The sequence below is a fragment of the Trichomycterus rosablanca genome, chromosome 14 (assembly GCF_030014385.1).
Source record: "Trichomycterus rosablanca isolate fTriRos1 chromosome 14, fTriRos1.hap1, whole genome shotgun sequence".
Lineage (NCBI taxonomy): Eukaryota > Metazoa > Chordata > Actinopteri > Siluriformes > Trichomycteridae > Trichomycterus > Trichomycterus rosablanca.
In genome coordinates, this window is record NC_086001.1 from 774,105 (window position 1) to 793,197 (window position 19,093).

The following is a 19,093-nucleotide window of genomic DNA, read 5'->3' on the forward strand; positions in this document are numbered from 1 at the left end:
GTAGTTTTACTAAATACTCCCGGGCTAGAACAATAGACAGCAGAGTCAGAGTTATACATGTTTATACACCGATCAGCCATAACATTAAAACCACCTCCTCGTTTCTACACTCACTGTCCATGTTATCAGCTCCACTTACCATATAGAAGCACTTTGTAGTTCTACAATTACTGACTGTAGTCCGTCCGTTTCTCTACATACCTTTTTAACCTGCTTTCATCCTGTTCTTCAATGGTCAGGACCCCCACAGGACCCCCACAGAGCCGGTATTATTTAGGTGGTGGATGATTCTCAGCACTGCAGTGACACTGACATGGTGGTGGTGTGTTAGTGTGTTGTGTGCGACACCTCACTGTCACTGCTGGACTGAGAATAGTCCATCAACCAAAAATATCCAGCCGACAGCGCCCCGTGGGCAGCGTCCTGTGACCACTGATGAAGGTCTAGAAGATGACCGACTCAAACAGCAGCAATAGATGAGCGATCGTCTCTGACTTTACATCTACAAGGTGGATCGACTAGGTAGGAGTGTCTAATAGAGTGGACACGGTGTTTAAAAACTGTGTCTGATCCACTCATACCAGCACAACACACACTAACACACCACCACCATGTCAGTGTCACTGCAGTGCTGAGAATCATCCACCACCTAAATAATACCTGCTCTGTGGTGGTCCTGTGGGGGTCCTGACCATTGAAGAACAGCATGAAAGGCGAGTAACAAAGCATGTAGAGAAACAGATGGACTACAGTCAGTAATTGTAGAACTACAAAGTGCTTCTATATGGTAAGTGGAGCTGATAACATGGACAGTGAGTGTAGAAACAAGGAGGTGGTTTTAATGTTATGGCTGATAGCTAGAGTCTGCCAGTAAGCCTCGGTTTGTTGACTTTAGACCTGAATAAGGATTGAATAGCGTCGCCGTTAGCTTGCTGTGTGGATTATTATTAGTAGAGGTGTTAGCAAACTGCTGATCCTCCCAAGAACAGAGCGGTTTCTCATCGTACAGCAATCGAGTGTGTCATATAAGGTTCAAGAGCTAAAAACGAATGCTACCACAGTTAGCTTAATATATTACAAATCAAAATAATGGAGCTACTGTGGATCGTTAGGTGTTAGAAAAGGCATCGATTCGCATCCTTGTATGGATGAAGTGCTACGACTAACATGTCTTGTCAAATATTGACAGCAGCTAGTGATGTACATTGAACTTCAGCTACACACATTCAACCGAAAGGCTTGTATGGAGAACAACGTGACCCTGACGGTGACGATGATCGTACACTCTCTTAGTACGACCGTTCTACTTCCAGACAGGTTTGGAAGTCCTGCCGGAGCTGGAGGATTTCTCAGGATCCGGTCTGGTCGGGACAGACCTCTCGGAGACGCTGCTCCCCTTACGGATCGTCTCCTGTCCAGACTGCGGCGGGGGCGTCTCGCTGCGTTGGGCGTTTCGAACCGAGGCCCGGACACTCTGCACCCGTCTGATAGACCCTGTCGGTTTGCCATCACCCTGAGCGGAGTGTGCACTAGATACAGAGTTGGCTTTACTTCCAGACGCTCCCCTGTGAGAGTCCGTTCTGGATAAAGTCGAGCTCTTGGTTGGGGTCCCGGGGGCCGGCTGCGTGGGCAGGTTGGTTCTGGAGGTGTACGCGAAGGTGTTGCGAGCGAAGCTCGGTAGTGACGGTGATTTCCGGGCATTGATGGGCGTTTGAGGGGCGCTGCCTCCGGACGCGGCCTGAGCTTTAGCCTGCGCTTCGGCCAAGGCTCTGAGAGTGGAGCGACACATCTTCTCCTCCGGTGGAGGTCTGGGGACGTTCCGAACCGGTTTGGCGGTCGGCTTGCGTGACGTGGCGTCTCTCGCCGCGTGGGAACCGGCGGCACTTCGGGTCCTTTCTGCTTTGGAGTCCTGTGGCGGGAGGCTGGAATGGCGCGCCGGTCTACCTTGCTTCTCGCCTCTTCTCGCCGGCGTGCTCTGGTCACGTAGCGGACGTCTCGCTCCTGCGTTTTCAGCGACGGGTTTTTCAACCTTCTTAGCATTGCTACCAGAGCGGCTGATGGGTACCACCTTGCGCAGGTTCTGGGTTTCCGTTGCCGTCAGGGTCCTTGTAGGGCGACCTATACGAGGGGTAGCCGGTTTGGACGCCGTCCTGTGTTTCGAGCCAGCCGGTTTGGAACCCTTGGTCTCCGCTGCCTTCCTGTCCACCTTCTTACCTTCTGCAGCATCACAACCATGAGTATCCACCTCATCAGGGGTCACAGATGAAGTTCCTGACTTTGGATGCTCTTCTCCAGTCCTGTGCGCCAAGGGATCGTCTGTAGACGTCGATACAGACGGATCATTCATGGACAAGGACTCAAAATTGGAAGAAAGAGAACTAGGATCTTGTGGTTTTGAGTCTTCCAGCTCGGAGACGTCCACCATGACGGAGCAGTCAGCCTCAGTGCAGTCGATGATGTACGTTATCGATTTGTTATTGGACAGCGATGGATCCAGAGGCAGAGGTGTGTTGCATGTTGTGGAGGACACGGTGCTGTTGTCCTCCTCCTCTTGGTGAGAAGTACTCATTTTGCTGTCGCTTTCTTCACCTGGTTGTGATGCCTCCTCAGGACCTTTACTTGATGATGGCGGGGTATCGAGAACACTCGGTTTGGAAACTTCTCCCTCCTCCTCGAGGTCTATCAGGAGAACGTTGTCCTGTGCGTCCCGTGGTTTGGAACTTGCGTGATCGTTAGGATTCGACAGTTCGAAGGTTCGAGGCCCCGGTACTAACGTGTGCTTCTCCACGTGGACGTTCATCTTCCCAACACCTTCAGTCTGAAGCTTCTCCAGGATGTTCATGTTGTGTGTGAAAGCGGACCTGTTGTTATTATCGTGAGGCTCGTTGTCGACAGGAGAGTCTGATAGGTAGAACCTGGCCCTGGAGCTAACAGGTTCGCTCTCGGCTCTGGGAGACGTCGCCGGGAGCTGGTTGTACGTCTCCAGCTCTCGGTTGTCGTTCTGAGTTAGCCACGCGATAGCCTTTCTGTGGTGAGGGCGGCTCGATCTCGGGAGGCTGCAGAACCTGGCGCTGTCGGCTGGGATGGTGTGCCGGTGACGCCGGGCGCTCGCCGAGCGTCCCAGTGGACTGTGGGGGCTGTGGGGTCTGGGATACATTAAGAAGTCCATTAGACCCTCCTTGGTCAGAACTTCGACGTCGTTCTCGCTGCTGCTACGACCGAAATTCTGATTGCAAGCCCAGGAGTAGCGCCGTTCTTCCAGCTCACGGAGGCGCTGCATCCTCGCTGCTTCTTTCAACTCCCTGTCCAGGTTATCCTAGCGAAGACAGGACGGAGACGAGGTCAGTAAGGTGCACACACTTTATTTTATATACTAAATAAATATACTTTATTTATCGGACATGGTTTGGGTGCTTGGGTGGCGCAGTAGTCTGTTATGCTACACCACCACTTTAAAGATCCGGGTGCTATCGACCGTCCGGGCATCTAAAGTTCTGAGATGGATTCACTATCCAGGGTATTCCTGCTCAGAGCAGGTCAGCAATTTCACCCCAAAATGCTAAGTGTTACCCTGAGTGTTACTGAGATCAACACCTAAACACTGTTTAATCCAAATCTCATGATTTATTACCCTGTAATTACACACAAACATTCAGGTCTCCACTCTCCAACATGGTAGGAGGACCAAACGTTCCTCAGATGTTCTTCTTCATCTCTGTAACTCATCAAATCTCAGCTTTGGAAGATGATAGAAAGATAATAAGGGCACCACTGTCCACATCTGGATCTCAGTGATGTATGGTGCAGATATAATGAATATCAGAAGAGGTCGATCATTTCACCCTAAAAAACACAGAGGAACCACTTCTTTTTAGAGTAAAACTGTGACCCTCTCTTATTCTCTTCATATTAACACCATGAGTTACAGAGATAAAGAGGAACATCTGAGGAACGTTTGGTCCTCCTACCATGTTGGAGAGTGGAGATCTAAAAGGGAACAAAGGGGAACCACTTAGCATTTTTGGGGTGAAATTGCTGACCTGCTCTGATCTTCTTCATATTCTCACTCTGGGTCACTGACACTAAAATATAAATGGGAGCAGAGTTTGGGTTTCCTGTCATGTTCCATCACTGAGAAGGACATCTCTTTGGAGGTACAGTCATTAGCATGTAATGAAACGGCCAGTGGGGAACAGAACACAGATCTGTAAGCAATACGATTTAATACGTTTGTCCTTTGTGTTTATTTCAGGACGTTCATGGTGAACTCAATCTGATGAGCTAAAACACCTCACACTGAAGATCGTCAGCGAACGAAGGCTCTGCAGCCCCAAGGAACATCAAGGAGCATCAATGACACTGATTTAAACAGTTAAATGTTCCAGATTACATGATGTAGAGCTCTTTGATGTAATTTGCTACTGTCCATGTTTTTGTTGTGTTGTTGTGTGTTTCATAACTTGGTTTGTATGGGAGCTGTGGAACTGGTGCACACTGGTTATGGGGAGGGGGGCACAAGCTACAAATAAAGCTATTCTGATGGTGTTTACTGGTGTTTCTTGGAATAAACTCTTGTTTAAAGTTGTTTTGTTGTTTAATGACTTCATTTCATTGATCTGATAAACATCTACAGCCCAGTGTATCTGCTAGAATCTGTGACTGTGGAGTATTAGTGGTGTTAGGAGCATTTAGTAGTATTATTAATTATTAAGTACGTCAAAAAGAAGCAGCTTAATTTTACTCATATAAAGGCAAAGAAGTGAAGTTCAGATTTTTAAGTGCCAACATTAAACAGAAACTTTCTAGTAAAAATGACCTCAAATCTTAAGGGTACACATACAAGTCAAATCAACACATCATGTATCTCCAACATGGTAGGAGGACCAAACGTTCCTCAGATGTTCCTCTTCATCTCTGTATCTCATGGTGTTAATATGAAGAGAATCAGAGAGGGTCACAGTTTTACTCAAAAAAATGCTAAGTGGTTCCCCTTTGTGTTTTTTAGGGTGAAATGATCGACCTCTTCTGATATTCATTATATCTGCACCATACATCACTGAGATCCAGATGTGGACAGTGGTGCCCTTATTATCTTTCTATTATCTTCTAAAGTTGATCTATCCATCCATCCATCTATCTATCATCCATCCATATATCATCCATCAATCATCCATCCATCTAGGCCCAGAAGAATGAGCGTATGATGTCTGCCAGTAGGTGTGTTTGTACCTTCACAGCTTTATTGAACTTGATACAGAAGTCCTGGAAGATCCTGAAGCACTCATCAAGCTTGAAGGTGTCCTTGTCTTCACAGAGGAAGTCGATAAGGACGCTTCCCTCCCTGCGGAGGTCCAGACTGCGCTGTCTCAGGTCCTGCAGGGTCTGGGTGGAGCTCTGAGGGGCAGAAGAAACATGACGTTCTTCTGTCCTAATTAATACTAGGTTAATAATCAAGAAGGGCACACACACACACACACACACAGCCTTCACACATGTGGGATCTAGCAGACCTGCAGGAACGGATCCAGCTGCAGATGTAGCTCTGCATCCTCCTGGATCTTCTCCTGAAGCGACTGTATCCTGGTGCTCAGTGAGGAGAATTCTGCCTCCACGTTCTCCACCGAGATCCTGCAGGACAGACAGATGGTCAGCGGCTAAATTATACGGTCAGTTATTAATATAATTTCATTTAAATCTATAGAGGATAGAGGAAGTGCTGTTGATGTTATGAAACGTTATTCCATTAAAATCAATCACTGTTACTCAGCACGTGTGTGTGTGTGTGTGTGTGTGTGTGTGGTACTGACACCACGTTCTGATGCTCTACATTAAATATCACTTAACAAGCTATACAAGTTGAACATATAGATAGATAGACAGATAGATTATTTATAGATAGACAGATAGATTTTATATTCATAAATATACAGACAGATTATTTATAGACAGATATATATTATATATATAGATGGACAGACAGACAGACAGACAGACAGACAGACAGACAGATAGATAGATAGATAGATAGATAGATAGATAGATAGATAGATAGAAGAACTAATATAGGATTTATAAAATATGCAAGTAAATGAAAAGATGTACAACTGTGCATCTGACACTGACAATAAACACTATATACATATATATATATTATCCATACACATTATTATAATCAAGATATACGTATATATATATATATAGTAGAAGCAGTAGTATAGATTATAACCAATATATACATATAACTAAATATAACAGATGAAAATAGGATTAAATGTAAATGTGACATGAGGGTTTGAGTGTCAGTGTGTACGAGATAAACTCTGATTTAACGTCTCCGCCGTCGTGTGACTGTCTGACTTTCTCAGCCTGTCTGTAGAGCAGGAGAGAGACAGCTGTCTCACACTGAACACACTCCTCTGTCATCAGATCTGACGTCATTAAGAAATCGTTCGCTCACGTGATGGACGCCGCTGCGGTTCCACAAAACACGTTTCAGAATCTATTTATGGAGAACGTTCATCATCATCTGACCTAGTAACTATCTATAAATAAATAAAGCATAATAACCCAGGTTTCAGAGAGGAAAGGACGGGAAGCTGGTATGTTCTAAATATTTCTGTTGATCGTGTTGTGTGATCTGTATGAGGTCTATATTTATGGTAATCTGTACCTGGCTGCACTCTGTACATGAGGAAGCTTCTCTGGGAACTCCAGCAGATTTTTATCCTTCTTCTGAGCTTCCTGTTAAACACACAACAGGTCAGAAATGTATTTATTTATTTATTAGGATTGTAACGTCATGTTTTACACTTTGGTTCCATTTATGACAGGAACGGTAGTTACTCATTACCCAAGATTCATAAGTTCAAGTTTATTATCAAACACAGTCATGAACTATTCAGTGTCTCCAGTTCACCTCACATGTCTTACCATGTAGAAAAATATAAAACACTCTTAATATCGTGTTTAAATAATACTGATACTAAATGCTGACACTCTAATACTGACGTATAAGCTTCTATAACTTATAGTTCTTTCATTGTGGGTTTTAATTCACACTGCTGATTTATTTAATGAATGTAAACATCTACCACATTCAAAAAGCAGTAATTTTGCTTGGAATCATATTAAGATTCATATCTCTCATCTCTAATGGCTACACCAATTACATCAACTACTGGACCACAGACCACAAGTGAGCCGTTCCCAGTTCTAGGCTTATTCAGAAGATGTGGGTGCACCTTATCAGACTGGACCAGACCAGTATATCACATTATATATTATATTTATCTTATTATTGTTAGTTTTTTACTGTTTATATCATTTCTCAGTTACAGTATCAGCTCTTGGGCAAATAATGGTTTATTTTTTAAGTGCTTATAACTATTGTTTATAAATAATTTGACTACGACACAGAAAATGTTGTGACTCCCTGGTGAACATAATCCAGACGTGGAAGAGTTAACGTGGACTCACTCACCAGAGCTACGAAGTGAAGCAGGTTCATGCCCGGCTTGTTGGCCTTGGTATCGGCTAACGAGAGCAGTGAGGAGAGTTTGAAGCCCACAGCGTTCCCGGCGTATCCTCCCTGTGGAGTTAATCATACAGAGATCATCAGCATCATCGTCCCAGTCATTACAATCAACCACAGTCCTGCCATTAGTGCTAAACCTCAGAAACAGCAGGAACCACTTCCCAAGATTCCAAGATTTAAACAGAAATAACTCGTCTGTACCGGCAGTTTTATTAAAATAAAGATTTACAGGTGCTAATTCATCTTTATATCCAGGATAAGATCGTTGTTTCAAAATCCTCCACACGTATCCTCCCTGTGGAGTTAATCATACAGAGATCATCAGCATCATCGTCCCAGTCATTACAATCAACCACAGTCCTGCCATTAGTGCTAAACCTCAGAAACAGCAGGAACCACTTCCCAAGATTCCAAGATTTAAACAGAAATAACTCGTCTGTACCGGCAGTTTTATTAAAATAAAGATTTACAGGTGCTAATTCATCTTTATATCCAGGATAAGATCGTTGTTTCAAAATCCTCCACACGTTCTCTATAGGGGGCAGGTCAGGACTGCAGGCGGGCCAGTCCAGTACCCGTACCCTCTTCTTCCTCAGCTGCGCCTTTGACGTCTTGAAGGCAGCACATGTTGCTCTAAGATCTCAACGTACTTTTCTGTATTAATGCTGCATCACAGAGTGTAAATGACCTTTACCAAGGGTACTGACACGCCCCCCCATACCATGATACACCCTGGTACTGACACGCCCCCCCATACCATGACACACCCTGGTACTGACACCCCCCCATACCATGACACACCCTGGTACTGACACACCCCCATACCATGACACACCCTGGTACTGACACACCCCCATACCATGACAGACCCTGGCTATTGGACTTGTTGTTGATAACAGTCTGGATGGTCCTTCTTGTCTTTGGCATCCATTTTTTCCAAAAAAGACCTGGAATGCTGATTCATCTGACCACAATACACGTTTCCACTGTGTGATGGTCCATCCTAGATGCCTCAGAGCCCAGAGAAGTCGACGCCGCTTCTGGACATGGTTGACATAAGGCTTCTTTTTTGCACAGTAAAGTGTTAAGTATGATTAGTGCAGTAACTCTGTATTGTAGAGCTTGATAAAGGTTTGATAAACTAATCCCTCACCCATGTGGTTATATCAGCTAGTGTTGAGTGGAGGTTCTTGATGGCGTCTGAGGGATGGAAGATCACGAGCGTTCAGATTAAGCTCGCACCCTTGGGCTTGAAAAATACCGCGATACAAAAGTAATGCCCTAAATGATGCTGGATGTTTCTGATTTGTGAGATTAATCACTACATTAATCTAGTGTTGCAAGAAACATAATTTAATAATGATTTAATTTAATGATCTAAAACATGAGCAAACTCTTCAGTTCGATTCTAAGCTGCATGGCTGGAGATCACACAAGATTAAAGCTTAAATCCGATGTACTAAGGTTATATTAGTGTTTATTACGGCTTGTACGGCTTTCAAAACAACACCACTGTTCCCTATTACAGCTCATTTCCATCTTATTTGTGTATCTGATGTCCAGAATGAACGTGTCGAGTTTAAGATCACACACACACACACACACACACGCACACACACACAGTGTCCCGTGTGTCCTAAACCTTTTAACCCAGTGGAATTTAACTCCTACAGTTCTAATACTCAGCATTAACAGTTTATTTAACACATTTAATAGTTCATTACATTAGTGACCCGCCCTGCTCCATCTACCCTCAGTAGGAGCATTTTAAGGGATCTAAGGATTTAGACACGTCCTCTTCTCGGGAGTGTAGGATCATGGGAAACGCGTCCGTGTAGAGAGAGAGCGAGGGTTCACACACACCACCTACATGGTGGTTTTACATAGGATTGATTTTCGCTGCTGCAGTGTGAACGTTAACGTGCCATCTATAGAATAACGTATAGAAACAGTACAGGAACTTACGCTTCATCCACTCGAGATGAAACAAGGATGCAAAGGAATGAAACAGAAGAGAAAGAACAGAAGAGAGAGAGAAACACACACAGTGATGTGATGGACAGACAGAAATGTGAAGATACGATGATGGAAGACAGACAGGACGTGATGAACGGAGGTGCTTACATCGTTCATGATGTTTCCAGCCTGGAGCACCAAGTGCAGGATGGCATGAAGCTCCTCACACGTCATCAACTCTGTTCAAGAGAAATCAAAACTAGAATCACCCACCACCTTCAGAACTGCGTTTAAACACCATTCTACTGTATATTTTACCTTTAAAAAAGAATATGGACACAAGCAGGACTCACATTATTGATACAAACGCTGTCAAATGACATGAGTCTGATTATTGGGTTGCCAGTACCATGTATTTTAAATGGTGTCATCATTTCTATTTAACAGGATTCCTTCCTGTACCCAGGCCAAATCAATACCAACATTAAATAAGAGACAAGCATTATAACCAGGGTCCTACAAAATTCACAGGAGCCACATTTCACATCAGTCATTAAATTGAATGATTGAATAAATGAAGCTACGATACGCAGCACAGCTACCTTAATATATTGTTGAATGCAAACCCAGAACATCCAGCAACGGTGCGAGGCGTCATGTTCGAAAAAAAACCCTCCCCGCCACCGCTCCCCGCCCCTCTGCGTCCACAGAATCTGTCGTTTGTTTTCCAAGCTTAGTGACCCGGGTCGTGTTTTTGGCTTCTTTTACACTTCCACATCTTGGACGTTTTGACTAAGCGATCGCTAATTGAATTGCCGTAGGATCGCTAGGACGCCTCATAGTGCAGATTAACCAGTAAACGTGAGGCACTTGAATGCTACGCTAATGAAATATGTTAAATTGCTAAACACAAACATTAAAGTTTAAACATCACAGCGAATTGCAGATTACACGGGAAACACTGTGGTGAATTAGACAGAGCCTCGAACATAACTAATACATCGTAAATCCAAAGGTATGTGGACACTCCGTCTAACTACTGAGTTAAAGTGTTTCTGTCACTGTTAAGAGAAGCATAACATCAAGTATATAAAATAAATCATATGTGATTAAGTCTATAATAACGTAGTCTGAAAGTTTGATGTGAGGACACTGACCCTGCGCTCTGTACTCTATTATAAATATCTAACGTGGTGATTGTCGGACCGATCGTACCGTTTGTAGCCACCCGCATGATGTTAATTTCTCGACTCATGGCTGCACAGGACGGGATAAAATCCTCCTGTAGGACCATCGCCTCGATCCGGACATCAAACCTGCAACAAAGACAAACAGACTTGTTTTATTTTACTGTTTAATCTCCTTGTGGTTCCCAAACACTGGATATTAAACACTACAGTAAAGTAAATGTACAGATGTTTTTGTATACGTGTGCACGTCTCACCGTGGTATCTGGACCAGCATGAACATGAACGAATCGATCAGAGTCAACTTTGCAGGATCTCTGTTAAATTCTTTAAACTTTTTTATCTGCAATATGAAGAAACAAACACAAACAAACATCTGATCAGCGTGTGAATCTGATCTGAATCTGCATCAGTGTGGAATAAGCGTCAGATCCAGATCCAGGGTTACAGCTCCACATGTATCTGTGTTTATCTGGATTCTCCTCCCTGTTTCACTTTTAAACTTGTGTTACAGCTCCAGCTTCTGAGAAATGGTGAGAATCAGAATCAGCTTCTCCCAGAGTCTAAAACGCTTCTGGTTGAGAATAAAGCTTAACGTGGTTTAATGTAGTAAAAGAAGGAGACAGGAGCACTAAACTTCTCTTCATTATTACTGCTCATAAGTTCCTCCACTAATCACATTCCTCACTCGCTGTTTTACTACAGTAAGTCACGGTGAGTTTTGTGCACCGCCGTCACACTTCATAGGAAATAACGGCACAGCGGCGCAGAAGAGGTTTTGTCGCTTCTTATGTGAATGCGCCGGTGCTGAAGGGAATACGGTATTCCAACATCGAGCATCTCCAGCATTAAGAAGCGTCAGGAAACAATAAAGAAGTAAAACTAAAGTGCAGCTTTTATTGTATTTCACTGTTCTTAAAAACAACCTCATTATTTTACATGAGACTAAAATATCTGCAGCTCCACGGGACCATGGACGCATTAACAGGTTCTCCAAACATCCTTATGGGGAGAAATTGCCTGAAACTCAACGTCTTTAAAACTCAACACCACTCCCAGAACCGACGAGTACCGCTGTATTTATCGATGAGGGGTCTTTATACTTTTGAGTCTGATATATTTGCTCCTGTTGAGGGTTTGATTCTGTAAGAGGACCTGGTGGTGGTACTTGGTGGTTCCTAAGTTCCTCAGATCTGCTGGATCTTACCTCTTCTTCTTCTGGTAAGAGCTTCTGCAGTTCCTTCAGTTTTTCAGCTCCGTATGGATTACTGTTACCCAGTCGGATGTCCTCCACAATCGCCTTATTCGACCTGCAGTGAGAGTAAAGCAGGATTTATCCATCAGCTACAAACACTGTTTACAGGCTGGAATCTCCCACACACACTCCTGACTTATATACACATTATTATTATATACATTTCTCTAAACATATACACATTATTATTATATACGTTTCTTTTTATTTATTTATCAAAGACAAAGGAAAACGTCACTCGTTTAAATACTTTGCTGTTCATTTCTTATCGATTATGATATTTGCTCAGAGGTGCACAGGTACACCAGTACGAGTGAGACTCACTTTTTGAACTGTTTGAGGAAAATTCCCACATTCATCCCCCTCTTCGAGTCCAAAATGCTGATCTGCTGAGAAACAGAGAAAATAAAACAAACTGATGAGGATTTCCACCGCAACAAGTGAATAAATCAATAAATGTGATCATATGCGCATCTAATCAAATACAAAGTTCCACTATAATGCTTTACACAGGGTTGCCAGGTGTATCGTTTTCCCTATTTGAGTTGAAAGTTGGATGTTTTGTGTACGTGAGATGAATTTTACATAAATATCATAAAATTCACATGTTTAACGTCTCTCTGTCTCTCAGACACGCCCGATTCCTCCTCCCTCCTCCACCCTCACCGCTTATAACCACAATATACACGTGAGGAAACTTTTTGAAGATCCCTCGTATATACGACATGGTGAATTTTAAATGTGTTACTCGTGTAGTTCAATAAAAGCTCAACACAAATGTTACCATCACAACTAATGAACGATGATGATGATGATGATGAGTGCACCTTCAGGTTTTGATTGTGTGTGTGTGTGTGTGTGTGTGTGACGTATCGGTGTGTAACATGATGATAACATGACACTGCACTTCTGATAAACAATAGCAGCAGGTGCTTCAGTCTCAGGTACATAAAGGATTTAATATAAACACACACAGCGCTACAGCAACCAGGCTAACCATGACGCACCGGCATCGCCGCGCGTTTATACCCACCGGACACTGCACGCTTATAGAAGCCGCCGCTAATTATGTGGACAGGGTGCAGAATCCCACAGGTGGAACATCACAGTGATGTGTTTTGTTTCGGCTGCTCCCGTGTGGTGCCACCCTGGGGGATCATTCTGGTCTCCTTACTGACGTGACCCTCATTTAAATCCGGGTTTGGGACCAGCACTGAGAGCGCACCTCCTAATGGCTAGGCTGGATAAAATATATTATGTCGTAAGTATTCGGACACCTGGACCATGAGCTGGTTCCTGTTCATCACCCTATAGCTGTGTAGACGCCCAGTCGTCTGAAAGCATCAGTGTTTACCACTAAAATACTACACTACTTCAGTACCTTTGCCAGCCAGATACCAGAGACCCAAAGACCCTAATTAAACCAATAAATACCAAGACGAATTGTTTCCTGGTTATAAACAGGTCACGCTAACACAGCCGGCGGCGTCTCGGTCCCCTGAGCCTGCAGAATCACCGCACCAACCCAGAAACTCACAAAAACACACCGTCACTAATCCCAGAATAACTAAAACCTGGGGTCTGTGTGTAAACCTTCGCTCTCTCTCTACACAGACGCATTTCCCATCATCATTCTCCTACCGAGACTGAGACAGCTGATCAGGTAGGTGGGACGGAGCACGTGGACTCACCTCATCTTTGCTCTCCTTGAAGGAACCCCTGGATTTGACGGGTCGGAGACGCCCCGCCTGCGCCCGTCCCTCCTCCTGCTGGCCGAACAGCTCCTCCACCGTCCTCACGTCGATCTGGTACTGCTGCTGCCTCACCGCCAGCGTCCAAATATTCGACTTCCCCTTGACCTTCTCCTCCGGGATGGTCTTCCAGTAGAAGCTGCGGACACGCCTCTTCCTGCGCGAGCCGTGCGGCTGGTCGGGCTGGGTCGGGTCCAGGGGCGGAGGTGGAGGGAGGGGCGGCGGAGGTGGAGGAACGGCCGACGATCCTTTGAGGACCTGGTGGGTCTTGGTAAGGGGGGCGTCCGGTGATCCGGAAGGTTCCGGATGTTCGTGTACGTTTAACGGGCTGATCGACTCCGCCCTGCTGGCCATGATTGGCTCACAGAGGTCACACAGGCCGGTCCAGGGCGTGGGCCGGATCTGAAGGGGCCCGGAGTGATTCGGTTGTGCCGGTTAATGGATTAAAGGCGGCATGTTCTCACACTCATCTGTTCGCGTCTGATCCTCGATGATCTACATCCTTTCATACCCGGCGACTCTTCCACAGGTACCTACAGTCCACGTTTCTGCCGTCCTGACCCATAATTCCACACTGCCGCGTCCTGTCTTCTGCTCACCAGCGCCACCAGGCTGCAGGAGGAACAAAAGAACACGAGAGGCGACGATTATTTTGGTGCAGTCGGATCAAAGGCGACAAAAAAACATCGAAGAGAAACAAGAGGTGAAATTCGCTGAAGCAACAGAGGAATCAGAGCGCCCCCTGTCAAATTTCAACAAGCAACCCTAAAGAAAGATGTTCTAACTACTATATTAGGGTTTTTGGGGGGTTCCTGAACCACATTTTAGACCCGACCGTGATCTTTGAGACCGGGAACTGCCGTACCAGACTAGAATCTTTTCTTATACCATTTATTTGATCCCATTACATCATTTTACTTCCCAGTTTAGTCATAGCCAGTTCCTCTTTCTCTGCTGGAGACCCTGATGGTGTACGAGGAGGGTACATTCTCCCTCCGACACATGTGCGCTCCACCGAGCCCTTCTTATCTCCCTGTACTTCGGTGGATTCAGCACATGAGGTCGGTCTTGCTCACGGAGAGTCACGCGCTGATCTCCACGTTCCTCCACTTCTGTACAGGCGCCTCGGGGTACTAACCAGGGTCCTTACACAGCCTCGAAGACCCCGCCCACTTTTTAGTCCCGTCTTTACCCACCCGGCAGACTAGCGGCTGATTCTGTGTGCTGCAGGCACTAGGGGGCGCAGTCGTAAGTACGAGTAATCTGTAACAAACTTTCTTACATGGTGAACTTGAAGCCTGTGGTGATGTAAAGCTTGCGTGACTGTGGACAGTGAACACACCTGTTTTACGGTGGTTCTCGGACTGCAAATTTTGGCTTTACTTTTAAACCTTGGTAACACGACCACTGTTCCATACTATTTATATATATTAATAATAAGAATAATAAAAATGTGCTCACATGAAACAGCCACACCGATCGTTAGGAGGTCAAACCGATCAGACGAGGGAGCTGAAGCAGGACCAGTGGAAGCTGGTGGTGAAAGTGAAACCCATCCTGGTGATGATGGTTATGAATTATTACTCAGTGGATCCACGCGGCGTCTGAGACGTTAATAAATAAAACGCTGCAGGATCAGATGATCTGAGGAGGAACGTTTAGAAGAGCTCTGTATGTTCCTACTACTCCAGGGTTCTGTTACCTGCTCCAGTACAGGGTCTAGATATCAAACACACTGTGGTCAGTCACAGTGGAGCAGACAGGGTTAAGGGCCTTGCTCAAGGGCCCAATAGTGGCAACCTGGCAATAGTGGGGTTTGAACCAGCGACCTTTTGATTACTAGTCCAGCACCTTAACCGCTAGGCTACAACTGCCCTCAACTGGAAAGAAACCAGTCAATCATGTCCCACCACACTTCAATCTTTTGGAAAGACAGGTGTCCACATACTTTTGACCATAAGGTGAATTACACAACAGGTCATCGTTCTGGTGACTCAGTCTGACTGACCTACCTGCCGAATGATGAACGAGTGTCCGATCCGCCCGTCACTGATGATTAAGCTGTTTGCTCTTGTTGCTAAGCTATCAGAGTTTATTGTTCTGCTCTTATCAGACTCATTCGGTTTTAAAATGTTTGTGATTAGTCACATCAAAGGTAAACATTTAGCGAAGAGGCATGGCTCAGGGGTCGAACACACCCTGGTCAGAGGCTCTACAAACACAAGCGGTCATGTACATCGCTGCTGTAACGGCGCTTCCTGCTGGCTGGTCGAGGTATCAGTGGAAGTGGTGGAGGAGTAGAGAGAGTGTAGTGTGTTCCTCCATACATACGACCCACTGCTCAACACGAGCCACTTCCACCATAGGGGTGTCAAAGTGAAGGAGATTAAATGGAGACCTGTTAATAACCACCACGTCACCTCGTCGATCACAAAAACACCTGGGCGTGACGGTTCTACCAAAATAACTCCCCGTTTAACAGGTGGAGACGGAAAGTCTGGAGCGTTTGTGGTCGGTAAAGGAGAAGAACATCACGTATGAAGATATTTTCCCATCTAATATCTATGGTGCTATAACACCATGAAAGGTTCAAGCTAACCTGTCCATATTAATATGAATGTAAGCTGGTATTAAATGGTTCGGTTGCTCGTCACAGTGTTCCATACGTAAGTTCGTGTCGCCCTCACGTGATGTCCTCCTATTGGAGGAGTCTCCTAGTGGCTCTCACACTGAGATTTTCATCTAAAACATTTATCGTTCCAAGACTGGTGTAGCCAATCTGCTGCTGGGAACCATTATGGCGTCCAAGGTATACACCCTGTATATTTGCCTGACACATGCAGCCCACCAATCCCTTCTTATTCACCCAGACTTTGGTGGATTTGAGCTTGAGGTCGGCTTTGTGTATGGAAGGCCACGCCCAATTTCTGTGCTCTGGGCGACCAAGATCCCTACACAGCGGTGATAACCCCGCCCATTAGTCTGGTCTTTTCCAATTTTGTCCGCTGCATGCCTTAGTCAATTATGCCTGCTAGAGGGCGCCCAGCCGACCGGTAGCAGAGCCGAGATTTGAACCCGTTAGTTAAGAATCTCAATGCTGGTGCGCAAGTGGAAGATCCCTCCAAACGTGAACGTTTTATCTTCTGTTTGTGTCCTAAAGGTGAAAAACACAGCAGCTTGGGGTCCGGGTTTCTGAGGACGCTGTCAGTTTGGGTGGGACACCAGAGGAACCTTATCTAACCCTACGCTAGGTTCTGCTAACAACTGATAACAGGAGGAACCCGCTGAGCTACAGCGTCTCCCTGCAAATAGCTCCATACTCTCTATATATAAACACTACATGACTAGAACCCATAACCTCTGGGTAATATAATGTAACTGGAGCTTCTTTGTGGCTTCTGGATTACTGTACATTCTACAAGCTTGTGGAACACGACTGTAAGGATCTACATGAAATTTGCAATTAAGACTAGATGATAAAGTCTGGCAGGTGGTTCCACACCAACCGTTTTGTCCTGATGTAAGATATATGATGTTGTGCTGTGAGGGGCCAAAACAAACCACTTCAGCACCACACTCGTGCATCCAGGTACTAGAACGTAGCCACACCAACTGCTAACAGGTGTATACACTCAGGGACACACCCATGCACCCTCCATAGACAAACACTGAAAGCAGAACTCCTCCGCTCTGCTGGAACCACCTAAAGACACGTCACGTGTAGTTTTGTAAGCTCGTCCTTAAATAATCACAAAACCATACATGGAGCGCGAGGCCGCGGCGTTTCCAGTCCGCCATTGGTCCGTGTCGTATCTCCTTGGTAACTTGTGTATAACCTGAGATTACTGAAGTGTGCACATTTGCATATGCAAAGCGAGCTGGACGCAGGAGCCGAGCATCCTGTATGCAAAACAGGTGAGAGCTCCAGTTTAGCCAGGAGCCAGTTCATCCATTCACAGCTTTACCTGCTTCTATATTTACTCTTCTTTACAACCGGCCCAAATGTTTGCTACGAGACCTGTTAGTAGAATTCTCCAAACACTAAAGTGTCCAAAAAATAACAAACACAAAAGAAGGAATTAGCTGGACAATCACTCTAGGTGGCCTTTGCTCCATAAAACAGATCCTAGAACAATCCCCTCAGTTATTTAGACACACGGGGAGGATTAATGAGGAATTATTAGTTATATAAACGTATTTGGGTTCAAATAAACACCACACAACATGACCAAAGATATGTAGAAGCCTTTTTAACTAATACATTCGGCTGTTTTAATATCAAATAAAAATAATAAAGCATTGTTTTTAAAAAATATGTTTGCATACAGGGGTGGCATGGTGGCAAGAAGGTCCTGGGTTCGATTCCCAAGCAGGGCGGTCCGGGTCCTTTCTGTGTGAAGTTTGCATGTTCTCCCCGTGTCTGCGTGGGTTTCCTTCGGGTGCTCCGGTTTCCTCCCACAGTCCAAAGACATGCAGTCAGGTTAATTAGAGACATTGAATTGCCCTATAAGTGAATGTCTGTGTGTGTGTGCCCTGCGATGGACTGGCGTCCTGTCCAGGGTGTTACTGTGTGCCTTGCGCCCATTGAAAAGCTGGGCTAGGCTCCAGCCATGCGACCCTAATTGGATAAGCGGATAAGAAAATGAATGAATGAATGTTTGCATGCACACCTCACAAAACCCAATCAAAACACAGTCAAAAAATAATAATTGTACAATTTTAAAAAGCCCTAAAAGCTCTCGGGTTTCTGCTCTGTTTGAGCTGCAGTTCCTTTAATAACCTTTTATCATTCTGAAGCAGAAACATCTATGAGCAACAACAGCTCAGCAGTGAAGACACACAAGCTGCATCACCCAAAACACAAGCCTAAGATCACCACGTGCAATGCAAAAGCTCTGCTGTAATGTAAAGCACATTGTCATTAGACTCTGGAGCAATAAAAGAAGAATAAAAGTGATTAACGTTTAATTGAACTCAGTGAAGCTCTTTTGGCTAAGTGGACGCAAATCCCTGCAGTCATGGTTCAAAATCTAGTGGAAAGCAGTGGAGGTTTGTATGTAAGAACATGAACACCAACTCCAAACTAAATACAGCTGATGTTTAATGTCTGGTGTACAAGTTTTATTTATTTATTTATTCTTTTCTGTAACCAGTCGCAAAGTAAACCCCACATGAGCGCTCATGGTTTTAAAATGGAATCTAAAACAAGCTTATGGTCAAGTGTCCAAATATTTTTGGCCATAAATATTATTTATTCCAATTATACATAACTAAATATACAAATTATACATAATTGTTTGCAATATTGATAAATAAGCACGCAGGATTGAAAAGGGCTAAAGTGCTAAATGCTAATTCTGCTTAAAAACATATTAATTTATAATGTATTTGGTTATTCTGTGTTGTAATT

At 44.7% G+C, this 19,093-nt stretch overlaps 1 protein-coding gene across 1 annotated transcript; it reads right to left on the reverse strand.

The window, feature by feature from the left end:
- Nucleotides 1-1,113: 1,113 nt before the first annotated feature.
- Nucleotides 1,114-14,057, reverse strand: fhdc1 (FH2 domain containing 1). The gene is made up of 11 exons (XM_063008331.1): nucleotides 13,624-14,057; nucleotides 12,257-12,318; nucleotides 11,885-11,987; nucleotides 10,935-11,020; nucleotides 10,706-10,806; nucleotides 9,659-9,729; nucleotides 7,481-7,588; nucleotides 6,671-6,741; nucleotides 5,511-5,628; nucleotides 5,230-5,394; nucleotides 1,114-3,316 (listed from the first exon to the last, which is right to left on the reverse strand). The coding sequence occupies exons 1-11, from the start codon at nucleotides 14,035-14,037 to the stop codon at nucleotides 1,304-1,306; spliced, it is 3,312 nt and encodes a 1,103-aa protein (XP_062864401.1). The 5' UTR covers nucleotides 14,038-14,057; the 3' UTR covers nucleotides 1,114-1,303.
- Nucleotides 14,058-19,093: the final 5,036 nt, after the last annotated feature.